General features: G+C 37.9%; 1 protein-coding gene across 1 annotated transcript; it reads left to right on the top strand.

The window, feature by feature from the left end:
• Window positions 1-6585: 6585 nt before the first annotated feature.
• SOSTDC1 (sclerostin domain containing 1) lies at window positions 6586-11044 on the top strand. The gene is made up of 2 exons (XM_006057040.4): window positions 6586-7150; window positions 9627-11044. Exons 1-2 carry the CDS (start codon window positions 6946-6948, stop codon window positions 10040-10042), a joined length of 621 nt encoding a protein of 206 aa, XP_006057102.1. The 5' UTR covers window positions 6586-6945; the 3' UTR covers window positions 10043-11044.
• Window positions 11045-20016: the final 8972 nt, after the last annotated feature.

The raw sequence follows: 20016 nt of genomic DNA, 5'->3' as shown, positions 1-20016 counted from the left end.
TCAAATAAATAAATATTCATCAAGAAAAAAAAGGACAAATTCCTTCTCTCCCTAGTGTAGAATCAGATGGATGGAAACCATAGCCCCACTGTCCTAACTTGCTCTCTAGAGCTTACATGTGAAGTTTTCCTTAACAGTACCATGCTGCCATTTTAAGGAAATTTACTGGAGAATTTGCCTAGACCAGTAGTTTAAAACCCAGGACAATTTTGCACACCAGAGGACATGTGGCAATGTCTGAAGGTGTTTTTGATTGTCATCACTGGGTGAGGGAGGTGCAAACATCATCTAGCAGATAGAGCCCAGGAGTGCTGCTGAACATCTTATAACTTAGGGGACAGGTCCCACGACAAGGGATTATTATCCAGCCAAAAATGTCCGTGGTAGAGCCAAGATTGAGAAGTTCTACCAGGAAATATATCCATGGGGTTTGAAATTTCCACTTGGGTTTTGTATCAAGTTACACTGGATTATGGGTTTCCCAGGTAGCACTAGTGGTAAAGAACCCACCTGCCAATGCAGGAGATATAAGAGTTGTGGGTTCAGTCCCTGGGTTGGGAAAATTCCCTGGGGGAGGGCATGGTAACCCACGCCAGTATTCTTGGTGGGAGAATCACACAGATAGAGGAACCTGGCGGGTTACAGTCCATGGGTCACAAAGAGTTGGACATGACTGAAGTGACTTAGCACGCACACTGGGTTATAATCAGCACTATCTAAATTAATATTATCTCTGTTGAAGCAGCTTATAAGAAAAAGAATATTTGCTCTACTTATTAAACCAAAAGCATTTAAGCAAAATAAAAATAAAGAGACAACTAAGAAAGGTGGTGAGGAAGGAAGAAAATAGTACAGAACGATCAGGTTAAGGGAGGAGTTCCTTTAGTGGAATTCTAAATAGAAACTTTCAGGAAAGTGAAGAGTGTAGGCTCCATGCCTCATTTGACTCTACAGTCCCTGGACTATAGCATCCATGATAAACCCTGGTTTCAAGTGTTGATATGAAATAAATCCAAGATGTTAGCCCATCCTATTGTTAAGAATTTTGAAGATTCTATAAGTAGTTTTAATTTTCTTCTAAACTAATGATGGTTACCTTTCCAATGTACAAGGTCTATCTTATTAACTGGAACTCTCTGAAAATAATTAAAATCCACAGAGGACCAGATATACCTCATTACTGAATGCAAATTCAGTAAATATGTTTTGCTTGTACTTATTCTGATTTTTCTCCTTTCAAAGATAAAAAACAGGCTAATTATTTTCTTAATCAAGAAAATATTTAATATTTGATCATTTCTTGTAGCTCTTCGTTCCACACTTTAAATACGGTAATTGCACTTTTTTGAGAATTTTTTATTTTTTTCAAGGTCATTTTTAAATTCAAAGACTCTAAGGAGACTTTTCCTGGTGGCTCAGTGGTAAAGAATCCTCCTGCCAGTGCAGGAGACACGGGTTTGACCCCTGGTCCAGGAAGATCCCACATGCCTTGTAGGAACTGAGCCTGTATGCCACAACTACTGAGCCCATGGGCTGCAACTGCTGAAGTCTGTGGGCCTGGAGCCCATACTCTGCAACAAGAGAAGCCACCACAATGAGAAGCCCACGCACCTCACCTGGGGAGTAGCCCCTGCTTGCCACAATTAGAGAAAAAGCCATGTAGCAATGAAGGTCCAGTAGAGCCAAAAATAAAGAAAGAAATAAAATTATATATAAAAAAGATTCTAATGAGAAACAGTAGTCTTAGACTCATTTTCAAAGACTATTTTTTTCCCTACATTTCAGATTTTGTGCTAGACACTTTCACATTTTCTTATTTCTCTGAGAGGCAGCTAAATTTGGTCATGTTTTACAGTTGAAGGAACTGACTTTGAAGAGTTTTAGGAAATACATCCTGGAGAAGGCAATGGCAACCCACTCTTGCCTGGAAAATCCCATGGACGGAGGAGCCTGGTAGGCTTCAGTCTATGGGGTCGCGAAGAGTCAGACACGACTGAGCGACTTCACTTTTACTTTTCACTTTCATGCATTGGAGAAGGAAATGGCAACCCACTCCAGTGTTCTTGCCTGGAGAATCCCAGGGATGGCAGAGCCTGGTGGGCTGCCGTCTCTGGGGTTGCACAGAGTCGGACACGACTGAAGTGACTTAGCAGTAAGAAATACATTCAAGTTCACACAGATAATAATGGCAGAAATAAGATTCAAATTCAGGTTTTCTGAGTCTAGTGCCAGGAGTCACAATTGAGTATTAAAGTTACTTTCAAGCTTTTGCATATCAGACCAACAGTAGTAATTCTGATATTAGTGAAGTGAAGTCACTCAGTCGTGTCTGACTCTTTGAGACCCCATGGACTGTAGCCTACCAGGTTCCTCTCTCCATGGGATTTTCCAGACAAGAATACTGGAGTGGGTTGCCATTTCCTTCTACAGAAGATCTTCCCAACTCAGGTATTGAACCCAGGTCTCCTACATTGTAGGCAGACGCTTTACCATCACCTATTAGAGCCACCAGGGAACTCTAATTCTGATATTATTTGATTATTAATAATGGTATCATACTGATGAGTCATCTGAGGACTGGGAAATAAATGTCAAAGCTTGCCCAAAGAATGAAAGTTACTCAGTCACCATATTGAATGATTCCATATCTGATCTTTCAAGACTCTAGCATTTTTCACAAAATGAATGGCTTAATGATTATATCTTCATTTTAAAGCAGATAATATTGTGTAAATTATTTACAGCTGTGTAAAACTTAGTTAAAACTTTTATCATTTCAGGGTGTTAAGTCAGGGCTGCAGTCTCATGTGAAGGATTGGCTGTGGGGATATTTGCTTTCAAATTCACTCTAGTGGTCGTTGATAAAATTCAAGTCCTCATGGGTTGTTCGGCTGAGGGCTTCTATTCCTTACTGGTGAGAGACATCTGTTTCATGCCACTGGGGCTTCTGCATAGGAAAGCTTACATTATGGAAGCTGATGTCCATAGAAACGTGAGTGAGTGAGTCAGTGAGTGAGACAGCTAGAGCAGGCAAGCAAAACTGAGTCACAGAGTTTTGGTAACCCAGTCACAGAAGTCACATCTGAATGTTGAATTTCCTGTCCATGTATAACAACCACATTGTCTTCAATCCTAATTTTGCTTCTAGCAGACATAATATCCTAAGGCTGCACATACAGAATACTAGGGACAGAGCATATTTAACACTTAGGAGTTAGTTTGAGCAAGTTGATTAACAGTCTAACAATTAAACTGAAAATTTAATGATCTCCCCCTCCTCCAGTGGTTGGGACTCCATGCTAGGCCTGGGTTCAATCCCTGCTTGGGGAACTAAGATCCCACAAGCATGCAGTGTAGCCAAAATAATAATAACAATAATAATAATAGTAATATCCTCCTCCAGGCATAAAAAAACAGGCTTCCCCAGTGGCTCAAAGGTAAAGAATCCACCAGCCATGCAGGAGCTACAGGAGACACGGGTTTGATCCCTGGGTCAGAAAGATCCCCTGGAGGAGCACATAGCAAACCACTCCAGTCTTCTTGCCTGGAGAATCTCACGGACTGAGGAGCCTGGTGGGCTAACAGTCCATGGGGTCACAAAGAGTCAGACAAGTGAAACAGCTTGGCACAGCATGGCACCTCTAGGCAACTGAAAAAAAAAAGAGGCTGTTGAGTGAGGGTTCCCTGGTGGCTCAGATGGTAAAGAATCTGCCTGCAATGTAGGAGACCTGGGTTTGATCCTTGGGTCCGAAAGATCACCTAGAGAAGGGAATGGCAACCCACTCCAGTATTCTCGCCTGGAGAATTCCATGGACAGAGGAGCCTGGTGAGCTATATAATCCATGGGGTAGCAAAGAGGTGGACATATCTGAGTGACTAACACACACACCAGGCATAAAAAATAGTATAGGGAAAGAAATGAGCTATTTTGGCCCTGTTACTTCCTTTAGGCATTGGGTCTACCAGTCAACAGTTAATATTAACGTACTTCATGTATTTAACATGAAGTCCCCTGATAAGCAGGATAAGACATTCTTTAGTGTGGTGCATATACACAATGGAATATTAGCAGCCATAAAAACGAATGAAATTGGGTCATTTGTAGAGATGTGGGTGTAACTAGAGACTGTCATACAGAAAGAATAAGTCAGAAAGAGAAAAACAAATATCATATATTAGTGCATAATGTGAAATCTAGAAAAATGGTACAAATGAACCTGTCTTCAAGGCAGAAATAGAGACACAAACATATGGATACTAAGCGGGTAAAAAGAGTGGGATGAATTGGGAGATTGGGATTGACATATATACATTAATATGTATAAAATAGATAACCAATGAGAACCTCCTGTATAGCACAGGGAACTCTACTTAATGCTCTGTGGTGATCTAAATGGGAAGGAAATCCAAAAAAGAGATGATATATGTATACATATAGTTGATTCACTTCACCCTGCAGCAGTAACTACCACAACATTGTAAAGCAACTGTACCCCAATAAAAAACAAACAAAAAAATTGTAAAGCAAAAAAAAAACAAAACATTTTTCATAGTTACTATTTTAGAAGGATGTCTGATCTATAATCTCTATGTGCACATACATAATTTTCCAGGAAGAATGTTAGAATAAATGACTACATATAGTCTTAAGATAGAGATGTGATTGGCAGTACGTGTACATTGAGATTTTTGAATTCAGGTTTTAAAAATTTTTTGATTATGTAGAATTTCGAACATACACAAAAGTAAACAAAAAGGAATATCCAGAATCCAGCCTCAGCAACCATCAAATCAAGCACCATCCAAACGCACTTCCTATGTTGTTTTTGAAGTTTTGTTCCAGGCATCATGTGATTTCATCTAAGGATATTTCAGTATTTAATTCTAAAAGAGAAGCAGTTGTTTTTACATAAAACCACAGTATCATTTTTCTCCTAATACAGTAATTTCTTTGTACTACTAAATCATTAATGTTTTGTTCTTAATTGTACTTTCTTTTACAGTGAGATAGATAGATAAAAAGTAGTTCTGAACTGGGGTGATTTTTTAGCTCACAGGGGACATTTGGCAACATCTGGAGATATTTTTGATTATGACTGGGGGTGCTACTGGCATCTAGTGGGTAGAAACTAGGTACGCTGCTAAACTCCCAGGACAGCATCCCATAACAAATAAGTGTCTATTCCGCATCCCGTAACAAATAAGTGTCTATTCTGCATCCCGTAACAAATAAGTGTCTATTCCAAAATGCCAACAGTGCCACTGTGGAAAAGCCCAGGTGATGGGCAGATAGATAGGAATAGCAGTTGTATATGTGTGCTCAGTCACTCAGTTGTGTCTGACTCTTTGTGACATGGGCTGTAGCCCACCAGGTTCCTCTGTCCATGGAATTTTCCAGGCCAGCTTGCTGGAGTGCATTGCCTATTCCTCTTCCAGGGGATTTTCCTAACCCAGGGATCAAACCCGCATCTCTTGCATTGGCAGGTGGATTCTTTACCATTGAGCCACCTAGGAAGCTCCAAACAGCAGTAACAACAGGTAAAAGTTTATAAAGAGGTGAGATATATCCATCCTACAGGGTCAGTTTAATAGCCACACAAAGGGCAAAATAGAATTAAAATTGACAACAGTTTCAGAATTTTGATTCCAATCAAGATATCCCACTAATCGGTTGGAATTTCATTACTGTTTTAAGGCTAGAGATCCTTGTGTGTGTTCATGCTAAGTTGTTTCTTTGCGACCCCGTGGACTGTTAGCCTGCCAGGATCCTCAGTCCATGGGATTCTCCAGGCAAGAATACTGGAGTGGATTGCCATGCTCTCCTTCAGGGGATCTTCCCAACCCAGGGATCGCATCTGTGTCTCTTACGTCTCCTGCATTGGCAGGCGGGTTCTTTACCATGAGCACCACCTGAGAAGCCCTTAGAGATCCCTGGTAGTCATTAATGGAACATCTGTGTCATGTGTGGATAAACAGAAGGCTACCTTGTTTCTTACGTGAGCAGCAGAGCCTAGTAAGTCATGAACAGAATGTTTAGTAAATGGAGGTAAAATACGTGTTCTGCAGCCCATGAAAATCCTTGCAAAAATTAACTTGAATTTGCAAAATAATCAGTCAGAAATGGCTTTCATGTAAAATGATGCTATGAACAGTAATGCTTGGGTCATATTTTTAAGATGCAAATGGATATTAGTTACTTTAATGCAGACAGAGCTATGCTCATTACTCTCCACACAGAACCCCTGGCAATAATTTACCTAGGAGCGCAGCAGTTCATGCAGATCAAAGCTGCATTATTTAAGTGTGTCCAGGGGGCAGATTTTTAGCTCTGTGCCTTATACTTTCAGAAAAAAAAGAAAAAAAGGTGGTTTGTATCTTGACAAACGAGAAATGTTTAACTAATTAGGTGCTTCATTCGAGCCCTACAATATTTAAACTCCTAAATTCCTCCTATTATTTGGGTTGAGGTCCCTCCCTACTACAAATACAAAACAACTGTGGGAATGTAAATGTCTTCAAATGAACAGCAGCATATTTTCATTTAAATGAAACCCGAATGTGAACTAGATTTAGGAAAGGAAATGGCAGAGAGAGAGAAGAGAGAGAGCGAGAGGGGCTGTAGTTGCTATAGAATGCGCCTGGCTGCTTCAGCTCTCAGACAACTGATGAAGTCCAACTCTGAAATTTCAGGCAATTTGGATACCAAGCTCCTCCTTTTCTGTAGTCTTCTCTTCCATTGGTAAAATTCTTTCGCAGGGTCATGTAGGGATCCCACCCCTTCTCCGTGTTTTCACTCTGTAGCGCTACACAACTTTACACCTGAATGAACGCCAAACCTCAGTGGATATATAAAGGGAACCTTGAGGAGGAATTTCACAGTTACAGTGCAGAAGCAGAGGGAAAGGAATTAACCAGCTCTCCAGCCAAGCAAATCCTCTACTCACCATGCTTCCTCCTGCCATTCATTTCTCTCTCATTCCCCTTGCATGCATCCTAATGAAAAGCTGTTTGGCTTTTAAAAATGATGCCACAGAAATCCTTTATTCACATGTGGTTAAACCTGTTCCAGCACACCCCAGCAGCAACAGCACAATGAATCAAGCCAGAAATGGAGGCAGGCATTTCAGTAACGCTGGACTGGATCGGAACAGTAAGTGTGTTTTACTTGCATGAATTTGGTGTTCTTATTTGGTAGCATTAACTCACATTCCTGTTGGATTATTTCATTGCTAACTAACCTGAACCATATATGTTTTGCTAAACAATCTGGGAGCAATCCGCTGCATGTGTAGACTGGCATTCTTCCCTACAAAGTTAACATAACTAAAACAGTGATTTGATAATGTAGGCACAGGCTTTGGTTTTCCAACATTCCAAGAGAAAATGTTTCCAGGAATTAAAGTGTTGCTTCTTTGAAATGCAGAATGAGATGTTTTTTCATGAAGTGTTGTTCTAGATAGCTTAAATTCAGGTTGTGTTCTGTTTATTTCAAAACGTGTGCAGTTCTGATAGAGTGTATAAAGGTAAATAACCAAAGCACATATGGGAAATCACAAGGGGAAAAAAAAGAAGTTTTCTGAGGGGGAAAAAAAAAGGCTCACACCAATTTCTAAAAAATATCTAGTGAAATAAGTGAAGTTTGGAGATGATCTTTGAGAAAGAGCGATAAAACTAAACATTGGAGAATCATATTTTTCTGAAATAACTTCTTATTCACCGGATCAAAATGTAGGTTATTGTAGATTTCTGTGAAAGACCAGGGAAACTTTTATGAGTTTGGAGATTTAAAATAATGACAGTACAATAATACCTTGTATAAAAACTATTTTTCTTCCTTTCTGTTTGCTTAATTGACATACTTGTTGACCACTAGTTGGAGGGATTCAAATGTCTTTTCCTAACTTTTGCTTCACTCCTTTCACATGCTAGTAATTGGACTTTAAGAGAGACACAGAGAAAGAGTTCACAAGAAATCTTCTCCTCAACTCCATTCAAGCACTGCAAAGAGTTTCAACCTTTGAAAAATCAAAGCAAATATGACTGTTTATGTCTTTCTAAGAAAACCACAGTGTTTTTTAACTTACATGAAGATGTTTGCTTTTACATATACAAGAACTATCTGATTATTATTAGATTACCAAGCAAGGCAGTGGGTATTCATTGTCAATGAACTGTCACTGCAAAAATGCCAAATTTCTATATACACAGGAACAAAAAGCTAGGCAGGTCAAAATCCTCTCGGCTGTTTCCAGGTGCATTCTTAAGGCAGCTGCAGGAAGGTGAGCTGGAGTCAGAATTAGACAGGCAGAGTATGCTGACTGGCCAGCTAGGTTACACTTTAATTTCAATCTCACACTCCATATCTGTACAGATGTGTATGTTTATACATTACATTTTTCCACAACTATCACATCCCTTTAGACTATATCTTTTACCTTATAAGTTCTAAAGTAACACTCCTAATTCAATATCTACTTCATATTAGCTTTCAATATCTTATGCGAGACCACTTCAATGTCCCTTATAATCTGTATTTTTTTTAATTTCAGCAGTCTGTACTTTGAAATACATATATATATATATATATATATTTTTCTGGTTAACAAGGCTGGATTTTTTTCCCAAGCTTGTCACAGACAATTCTCCTCAATTTGAGATAACAAAGCAATGGAAAAGAAAACCCAAATATTTAAGACTAATTTTTGCTTTAATTACCTAAGGCATGTAACAAGAAACAATTAGAGAACATACTTATCAAATTCAAATGACTAAACAAAGTTTGCCATGACCAATATTCAGGAAACAAACACCGTGGTTCCTTTTGCAGTTGTAAATCAGACATGTTAGGCATTTTTCTGCCATAAAATTCATGGAAATGTAGCCAAGTTGTTATGGCAACCATACGTTCCTGATTTAGGAGCTTTTATATTCTTTAAATGTTGAGTTGTAGTGACATTTTGCATTTCAAGCATTTTAATATTTGTGTTTTTAAAAGATAGTTTGGGAATTTATGTTTAAAGTGTAGTTATTAAGTTTGAGATGCAAAAATGTCAGACATTGTACACATATGTATATACGATAATCTGCAGCTGAATTTTATAATTGAAACAAAATATTATGGATTTCATTGTACACAATATTCAAATTCTTTCCACATTTTTTCAATAGATTTTTTGAAAAACCTAATTAAAAGCACGTGTAGACATTAACTAATAGACCTGTGAGTGAAGAACATGAACATATACTCCCTGTTAGCTCGTTAAAGAATGCATATTCATACATAAAACTTAGAACTGCTTAATACTTATCAGGGGAGTAAAACTAAGAAAATGGGATTTTCAAATACTCCAGTAAGCAATTAGTTAATGTTACACATGAAAAAACAAATCAGGCTCAGTTTATTTTATCCCATATCTGATAATTTTCATGCAAGTTTTCTCTATAACCATCCAGGTGGATTTTTGCATTGTGAGAACAAAATAAGAGTTCACTTCCTATTGGCCAATTTGCTATCATTTGGACATTATTTTTTGCCAATGCAGATTACTTTTCTTTTTAAGTGTTTGCCTATGCCTCTCATGCATATATATATATTATTATTTTTTTTTCTCCCCTGCTTCCTGCAGCTCGAGTTCAAGTAGGCTGCCGAGAACTGCGTTCCACCAAATACATCTCGGACGGCCAGTGCACCAGCATTAGCCCTCTGAAAGAGTTGGTGTGTGCTGGCGAGTGCTTGCCCCTGCCTGTGCTGCCTAACTGGATCGGAGGGGGCTACGGAACAAAGTACTGGAGCCGGAGGAGCTCCCAGGAGTGGAGGTGTGTCAATGACAAAACGCGTACCCAGCGAATCCAGCTGCAGTGCCAGGACGGCAGCACGCGCACCTACAAAATAACCGTGGTCACTGCCTGCAAGTGCAAGAGGTACACGCGGCAGCACAACGAGTCCAGTCACAACTTCGAGAGCCTGTCGCCTGCCAAGCCAGCCCAGCATCAGCGAGAGCGCAAGAGAGCTGGCAAACCCAGCAAGCACAGCATGAGTTAGAATCCAGACCTCCAAACTGGACTGACTAGGAACCATCTGCTTTACAGATTTGATTGCTTGGACGACTCGAGCCTGCCACTGCTATTTTCTTACATGAAAATATATGCTTTCTGCTTTGATCAAACTCAGCCAGCTGTCCTGAGTATCAGGAGCTTCTTGGGAGATAGATTTTTCAAGTTTTTCAAGATGTATGAGTATCCATGGATGCGATTTGCCTTTAAATTCCACGCATCCTGTAGTATTAATTCCCCATGGTTCTTGAAAGATGGGTGATACTATACCCATCATTGAATCTTCACTTTTTAACATGGAAAAGGGCTTCTCAGTAACCCTTCATTTCCCAAACCATCCTCTCCACCCCACACCCAACAAAACTTCTTCAAAATTGAAAAATTTTTTAAAGGGTTGTTGCCATGAATCTTCAGGTTAACAGTTCAGAAGGGTGTTTTTTTGGTAATCTTCATGGAAACAGTTTAGCTGCCAAGAGTGATCTCCCTTTGAAAGAGTGAAAGACCTTGTGACATTTCACTTCAAAAATAAGCCCTGTAGCTTTTTACAGTCTCATAGTATGAAATTATACCCTGCATGCTGACCCTTGCTTGGAATGGAATGCCAGAAATGCATGGCAGCAGCTAATAAGTAAAGCTGATTATTTATTTGTCAATGTTATTATTTAATGAGCTTTCACAAGTGATTGTTTTCAAAATGTTAATTTTTTATGTTTCGAAGTTTTTTCATGTACCTAAATATTTTCCTGTATAATTTGTGGTTGATCTAGAAGTATGACAATACATATTGTAGATATGTAAAATAAATATTTTAGTCTCCTTGTTACATATATGTTTCATCATGAACTTTATCAATAGTATAGATCTTTAAAAATCAATAAGATGCTTTGTAAAGATGAAATAGGTAACAGTTTCCTATTTAATCTGTGCAATCAGAAGGTGACTTGACCTTCAATGAGTTTCTTTTAACAAAAATAAACACGGCTAAACGTTATTGTCTTTGCCTTGAACACGTGTAAAATGGTACAGAATAAGCACACAAACTACAGAAGAAGCACATCAGAATCATTAGTTTTTAAAAATATAAGGCACATTCAAGTTTTGAAAGAAAAATCTACAGTAAGAATAAAGAGAGAGGGAGACCATCTAGTTGGTAAATAAGATGCTTGAAAAAGTTGGATGATAACCCAGCAGTGAGTTGTAAGAAGAATATCATATTTATATATACCTGTGGATGCCAAATCTGCTGCCCATTATAATCACCTGGGGGAGATAGTGCGCAACCCAGTAACCAGGCTGCCATCCAAATTACATCAGAGTTTCTGAACATGGGACTCAGATATTAGCAGTTTTTAAAGTTTTTCAGGTTATTCTAATATGCAGTTAAGTCTGAGAAAGGAATTGTGAAAACAATCACTGCCATATGTTGGGAAACTGACTACTCTTGCATGGTCCTCAAACCAAAAACTAAAATGAAAGAAAACAACAAAGAAAACAAAAACAAGTTTTTCAGTGTTTTCAAGTTTGACATGTTGTTTATTAACCAATGTGATCAGTCTTGAACAAGATTATACAGTTAAATCACTGATTTGTCAATTTAATCATTGACTGATTCCATCACCCTAAGTGAAGAAAACCAAAGAGGCTTGATTATGTATCGGTAAGATCTAGATTTTCTTTTTTTGGATCCTGAGCGTGATGGAGTCCTTACTGCTTTTTTGTAGATTGTTCTTCTCTGTAACCACAAGTCTAAAAGTCACATGTGTATTACATAAACCATAGTAAGCTAAATAAAGGACATTAATGTTGTCCCTTGCCTGTGAAAGGGAGGAGAGCCTCAATGTACATGAGGACAAGAAAACATCTCTAAATTTTAAATATGCTAACTATTGTATCATTAAATTAAAATAATGATTCAGTGTCCACTATTGATTTATTTTCTAGTCTTACTAACTGGATCTTAAACTACATATAATATCATTATACATGAAACATTCATAATAATTACATCACAGGTAAAATATACGAAAAGTGTATTATTTCCTATGCCTACTTTACTTGCTCATCATCTCTCAATTTGGGATATTTAACATAACAGAGGACTTAAGACGATTTGGGCATTTCTTTCTTCTCAACATCATAGCACCCTCTATAGAAGGTCTTAGAGAGGATCTAAAAATTAGTGTGTCCTAAGGCCTGAAAAGGAATTGACCAGACAATAGCCTCACAATCAATAAGATTATGTTGTTGCCTTTTACTAATGAAACATTGAAACAACGGTTTTGGTGATAAAATACTAAAATCACCACTAAGTTGATTGGTAATAGTGTTTAGTAAGTGAATATACTAGAAAAAAATGAAATGGAATAAAGGAACCTTATAAATAAGATTAGTCTCTGCCAAGTCAAGAATTGGATCCATTTCTTATGGTCACATTCAACTTACTTATCCACTTCAGGCCATATTACATTGTGAGGCATTCATTGCATGGTATTTAACATCCAATGACAGGAAAAGGTCAGCAATCAATAAGACAAGCCTAAGATACAATCAGGCAGTCAGTGAAATGAAAATTTAACAGAAAATGCAGCTTTGTAGTTATTATTTTAAAATGCTAAAAAGTACTTCATCTTAATTGCTCATTATATTTCAGTTTTTGTTTTTTTACAGTTAATTCACATTTTCTAGTCTAATTAAACTCTGCATAATTGTATTCTTGTTTTAGTAACTATCATTTCAAAATGGTGATTGTGATGATTTTGGCAAAGCCTGACTTCTAGTTCACATCATAATATTTATCCATAAAAGACTTATCAAATTCATTTTGGCCAATATGAATAAAGAGCTTTTTTCAAGTAGCTTTACTGCTAGAAGATAGCTTGATAGAGAGATAGATAGGTAGATATATAGTTAGATATTGATGTTTATAGAGATATAGTTATTTTTTTTAATCAATAACAAGAATGAAAGAAAAATTGATAGCACATATACAAATAAAGAATACATATAGTATGCTACACCTGTTAAATAAGGTCATACAGGCTTCAGAAATGTCCATTTGCAAAAAATTAGTATTTTAACTACAAATCATTTGCATTTATTCACTAAATAAATAATAACCACTAATTGCAAATAACCACTAATTGACAACACTCTGTTAGCCATGTTTATTTTACTGTATATTTTTTGAAAAACAATGAAAATTAGAGTATGTTTTTTATTAAAAAAAGACTGAATCTTAATCCTTCCTGCCTTGTATAAACTTAGTAAGGTTTTGTCAGATGATCTTGCTGTCATTCAGCCCATGCTACTAGAATGACTTTTTTAAATGGTACAACCTGATCTATCTATTTTGTATCATATTTATTTTAATAGACTTTCAGTAGGTTAAACGCAGTAGTCATGAATGGAAAGAATAGTATTTAGCTTAAGCAAAGCCAGGAAACTTCCAAATTGCTGAGTAAATTAAAGCCTTTAAAAGTTTAAATTTAGTGTGTTGAAAAATTTTTTTTCAATCACCATGAAATGTAGGTATCAAAATATAATTCATTACATTTGGAATTAAAGTGTAGTTTGGATTAGACTTCACTCTTGAAAATGTTTTTTAGCACTAACGTGGCAATTCACGGCATACCATAAATTCAGCATTTATATATACTTTCTATAGTCACACAGTTCAAATGAAACATAAAATGCAAGGCAAAACTTTGATAAAATCCTTGTAGACACTCAGGAAAATGACTGAAGTCTACAGTGCTACAGCTTATTGTTAGACTGTCTCCTTCCCTCAAGGACAGATAGTGATGATTTGCACCTTGGTTTAATTCGAACCTATTAAATATAGCTCTATGATAAATTAAAATTAGTTTAGATTTGTGAACTGAGTATACATATGGCCACTAGAAATCCTTGTTACATCCACAAAGAGAGACCTACTAGAATAGATATGCCAATATATTGGTCTGTCCATCATTTCTAATTCCATAGTTAACATTTATGGTGTTTGGTGCCTTTGCCTGCATATTTTGCAAATCATCTCAAAGAACTACAGGGTAACAAGAACTCCAAAAATCCTAGTGGGAAGATGTTTCAACTTCCAGTTTCAAAAATTGATTAAAATGAATTAATGCCAAGCTGTGTAATTATTTCCAGTGCAAATCAGACTGAGTGATGATAGTTTATCATTTGCATTGCAGACCTGCTAAAGGATTTATTTTCTGTTACAAATGAAGACTGAAACAGCTTGGGAGATTTAAGAAGGAAATTAAATATCTTCTTTTGAATTTGAGTAACTGCAAACCAAGGGTTACCTTGTATTATTGATTTAATTTCTTAATGATGGGATTAGATGCATGAATCTGAGACAATGTCTAAAGTGAATGACATTGTCAGTGATATAGACATATTCAGCTGAAGTTCATTGTTCATAATACTAATTAAATGCCTGATAGGCTTAAAGATAAGTTACTATTAAAATATAACATCACCTTTTTCTTTCCCAGGTAGCTCTGTGGTAAAGAATCCATCTGCCAATGCAGGGGACACAAGAGATGCAGGTTTGATCCCTAGGCTGGGAAGATCCCTTGTAGTCAAAAATGGCAACTCACTCCAGTATTCTTACTTGGAAAATTCAATGGACAGAGACACCTGGTGGGCTACAGTCCACAGGGTTGCAAAGAGTTGGACATGGCTGAGCACACAAACACACATCATCTTTTTCAGTAGGAATAAATTCATCCTAAAAAATTCATTGTCATTAAATTTGCACAAAATTTTTAATCTTTCATATTATAATATTGGTGAATTTTTGCAAAATGATCATTTAAATCTTTTTATTTATTGAAGTATTAGTTTAAATTTGCCTTTCAAAGACAGCCTAAAACATTGAACTCAATAACCAGGATGTTTTAAAAAAATCCTTTCCAATCTTTAATTAGCTTTACACTTCATATCTTTAATTAGCTTTACACTGCAAATAATCTTTAATTAGCTTTACACTGCATAGGAACCTGGAATGTCAGGTCCATGAATCAAGGCAAATTGGAAGTGGTCAAACAAGAGATGGCAAGAGTGAATGTCGACATTCTAGGAATCAGCGAATTGAAATGGACTGGAACGGGTGAATTTAACTCAGATGACCATTATATCTACTACTGCAGGCAGGAATCCCTCAGAAGAAATGGAGTGGCCATCATGGTCAACAGAAGAGTCCAAAATGCAGTACTTGGATGCAATCTCAAAAACGACAGAATAATCTCTGTTCGTTTCCAAGGCAAACCATTCAATATCACAGTAATCCAAGTCTATGCCCCAACCAGTAACACTGAAGAAGCTGAAGTTGAACGGTTCTATGAAGACCTACAAGACCTTTTAGAACTAACACCCAAAAAAGATGTCCTTTAATTATAGGGGACTGGAATGCAAAAGTAGGAAGTCAAGAAACACCTGGAGTAACAGGCAAATTTGGCCTTGGAATACGGAATGAAGAAGGGCAAAGACTAATAGAGTTTTGCCAAGAAAATGCACTGATCATAACAAACACCCTCTTCCAACAACACAAGAGGAGACTCTACACATGGACATCACCAGATGGTCAACACCGAAATCAGATTGATTATATTCTTTGCAGCCAAAGATGGAGAAGGTCTATACAGTCAGCAAAAACAAGACCAGGAGCTGACTGTGGCTCAGACCATGAACTCCTTATTGCCAAATTCAGACTTAAATTGAAGAAAGTAGGGAAAACCACTAGACCATTCAGGTATGACCTAAATCAAATCCCTTATGATTATACAGTGGAAGTGAGAAATAGATTTAAAGGCCTAGATCTGATAGATAGAGTGCCTGATGAACTATGGAATGAGGTTCGTGACATTGTACAGGAAACAGGGATCAAGACCATTCCCATAGAAAAGAAATGCAAAAAAGCAAAATGGCTGTCTGGGAGGCCTTACAAATAGCTGTGAAAAGAAGAGAAGTGAAAAGCAAAGGAGAAAAGGAAAGATATAAACATCTGAATGCAGAGTTCCAAAGAATAGCAAGAAGAGATAAGAAAGGCTTCTTCAGCGATCCATGCAAAGAAATAGAGGAAAACAACAGAATGGGAAAGACTAGAGATCTCTTCAAGAAAATCAGAGATACCAAAGGAACATTTCATGCAAAGATGAGCTCGATAAAGGACAGAAATGGTATGGACCTAACAGAAGCAGAAGATATTAAGAAGAGATGGCAAGAATACACAGAAGAACTGTACAAAAAAGATCTTCACTACCTAGATAATCACAATGGTGTGATCACTGACTTAGAGCTAGACATCCTGGGATGTGAAGTCAAGTGGGCCTTAGAAAGCATCACTACGAACAAAGCTAGTGGAGGTGATGGAATTCCAGTTGAGCTATTCCAAATCCTGAAAGATGATGCTGTGAAAGTGCTGCACCCAATATGTCAGCAAATTTGGAAAACTCAGCAGTGGCCACAGGACTAGAAAAGGTCAGTTTTCATTCCAATCCCAAAGAAAGGCAATTCCAAGAATGCTCAAACTACTGCACAATTGCACTCATCTGACACGCTGGTAAAGTAATGCTCAAAATTCTCCAAGCCAGGCTTCAGCAATATGTGAACCATGAACTTCCTGATGTTCAAGCTGGTTCTGGAAAAGGCAGAGGAACCAGAGATCAAATTGCCAACATCCGCTGGATCATGGAAAAAGCAAGAGAGTTCCAGAAAAACATCTATTTCTGCTTTATTGACTATGCCAAAGCCTTTGACTGTGTGGATCACAATAAACTGTGGAAAATTCTGAAAGAGATGGGAATACCAGACCACCTGATCTGCCTCTTGAGAAATTTGTATGCAGATCAGGAAGCAACCGTTAGAACTGGACATGGAACAACAGACTGGTTCCAAATAGGAAAAGGAGTTCGTCAAGGCTGTATATTGTCACCCCGTTTATTTAACTTATATGCAGAGTACATCATGAGAAATGCTGGACTGTAAGAAACACAAGCTGGAATCAAGATTGCCGGGAGAAATATCAATCACCTCAGATATGCAGATGACACCACCCTTATGGCAGAAAGTGAAGAGGAACTCAAAAGCCTCTTGAGGAAAGTGAAAGTGGAGAGTGAAAAAGTTGACTTAAAGCTCAATATTCAGAAAACGAAGATCATGGCATCCGGTCCCACCATTTCATGGGAAATAGATGGGGAGACAGTGGAAACAGTGTCAGACTTTATTTTTCTGGGCTCCAAAATCACTACAGATGGTGACTGCAGCCATGAAATTAAAAGACGCTTCCTTCTTGGAAGGAAAGTTATGACCAACCTAGATAGCATATTCAAAAGCAGAGACATTACTTTGCCAACAAAGGTTCGTCTAGTCAAGGCTATGGTTTTTCCTGTGGTCATGTATGGATGCCAGAGTTGGACTGTAAAGAAGGCTGTGAGCCGAAGGATTGATGCTTTTGAACTGTGGTGTTGGAGAAGACTCTTGAGAGTCCCTTGGACTGCAAGGAGATCCAACCAGTCCATTCTGAAGGAGATCAGCCCTGGGATTTCTTTGGAAGGAATGATGCTAAAGCTGAAACTCCAGTACTTTGGCCACCTCATGGGAAGAGGTGACTCATTGGAAAAGACTCTGATGCTGGGAGGGATTGGGGGCAGGAGGAGAAGGGGACGACAGAGGATGAGATGGCTGGATGGCATCGCTGTCTCCATGGACGTGAGTCTGAGTGAACTCCGGGAGTTGGTGCTGGACAGGGAGGCCTGGCGTGCTGCGATTCATGAGGTCGCAAAGAGTTGGACACGACTGAGGGACTGATCTGATCTGATCTGACACTTCATATAGAATAGTTCACAATTTTTTACTTACTAAAGTTTTTGGTATACTTTTTTGCCTTGTTTCCTCTCTTACTTTTTCATATATGGTCTATACATTATAAAATATTTCTTTATGTTGTGTGTTTGTATTATTTCCTCAAGCTTAGAGAGTTAAACAACAGGTTTCTTATCACAAATTGTCTTATTGTAAACCAAAGACAAAATTTGCCAAATGCATTTAAGAATCCAGTGAAGAGTTACTATTTTGCCTTTTTATTGACACTAAGACTCGATGAATTTTATTCACGATGTATACTAGTGAAGAAATATTTTGCATTTAGTCAATGACATAGCTTGACATTTTGAACAAATAATAAAAATATTTCAGTTCAACTTATCTGCTTTTGTCTTATGTAGCAATTTTATACAAATGACTGCCAGACATGTGAACTTGGGAAGAGAAGACCTGGAATATGGCTTAGAATGTGCTGCTACTAACTGGTTGGGTGAAATCACACTTATGTCTTAGGCTTTCTAAGGTTCATTTACTTTATCCGTAAAATAAGGGCATATAACTTGATAATGTCTGAAGTATCTTCCAGCCTAAAATATTCACTTTCTCTTATCCCAAACAACATAGCCATATTTTCAGTTCACACACATCTGCCACTAAAGAAGGCCGATTTGAGGAGCACTATTCTTCAGTTCCCTGGTGACTCAGTCAGTAAAGAATCTGTCTGCAATTTAGGAGATCTGGGTTTAATCCCTAGGTCGGGAAGATCCCCTGGAGAAGGAAATGACAACCCACTCCAGTATTCTTGCCTGGGAAATCCCCTGGACAGAGCAGCCTGGTGGGCTTCCCCTCATGGGGTCGCAAGAGTAAGACAGGAACATGGGTTAGCAACTAAACCACTACCACCTATTCTTCAGTTCTGATGATGCTTCCAGGGCACTCCACTGTGAACTTTCAGATTAAGATTTTGGTCAGACTTGCTATGAAACTGGCATTTTCCATCTTCATCAATACCTCATCAAGGCATGCTATCAAAGATGAAATTGGAGATGCAACTCCAGGATTGCTGAGACTATAGTCTGTTACCAGGCACTTCCCATGGACCATTTCCAGTTTCCTGATAATTTCTCTATATTAGGTGAAGCCATTTATTGTTGGTGATGGCAAGAGTAAAGGAAAGAGCTATAGATGATGTTGGCAAACAAAATTTGTAGAGATTTGTGCAACTAGGACACTGAACATTGCTTATACCCAACATTTACATAAATGTTTTAAAGTAACTGTATACTTTTGAAATAATGCCATGGTAGTCAATTTGTTCTTGACAAGAGCCTGTAATGATAGGATGATCTACCTGGCAATACATGGTAAAGTCCTAGCAAAACCATCTCCAAAAATACAGAGAATTTTATGGATCACACCAGATGAGGCCAATCACGCTGACATTTTATCACTTAAATTGGTTTTCAGTCATTAACATACATTTGAGAGTAATAATTTAAAAAAAAACTTGAATTGTATTTGTGTAAATGTATATTTTATTCTCATTTCTTAATTCACGAATGAGGGAAAAAATCCAAGAGAATGCCTTCAGCAGATGTTTGAGTTGGAGCAACCTCTTCCTTCCCCTTCCCTCCTTTTTTTATCATTGTGCTCTTTTGGAGTTAAGGCTTTTATGATTCAGTGATATTATTAAGCTAAAACAGGTGTGGTTCCTGGACATTCTGGGCTATATGAATTTTCCATTGTGTTTTATGATCTCTTTTATGACCTGTAGTAATGATAAGCATGTTCAAGGGGAAGATGACCACAATACCAGAGCCGCTCTATGTTGAGCTGAAATAAAGAGCTGGAAATGCTGGTGACAGGGAGCAGAGACTTGTGAGAACACACAGTCAGCTCTGCAGCGTACCTCTGGAATGACTTCTGAAAACCACAGTCTCTCAGGAGACTGTGGCAGGCTCTCTGCTGCCCAAAATAGGAACCTTCCAACACTGTGTAATTTCCAGGCTTTCAGAAGTTCTGCTGCTCTCTTCCCTGGTAAAAGCAACAAACAAACATGTAAACAAACAAATCCTCTCTCCAGCTCCTCCATAACTACCAACACCTCGTTAACCTTCTGTTGGTGGTTTTTGA

Source organism: Bubalus bubalis, chromosome 8, assembly GCF_019923935.1.
Source record: "Bubalus bubalis isolate 160015118507 breed Murrah chromosome 8, NDDB_SH_1, whole genome shotgun sequence".
NCBI lineage: Eukaryota > Metazoa > Chordata > Mammalia > Artiodactyla > Bovidae > Bubalus > Bubalus bubalis.
The sequence above is the reverse complement of the archived record's forward strand: the minus strand, read 5'-3'. Positions and strand labels throughout refer to the sequence as shown.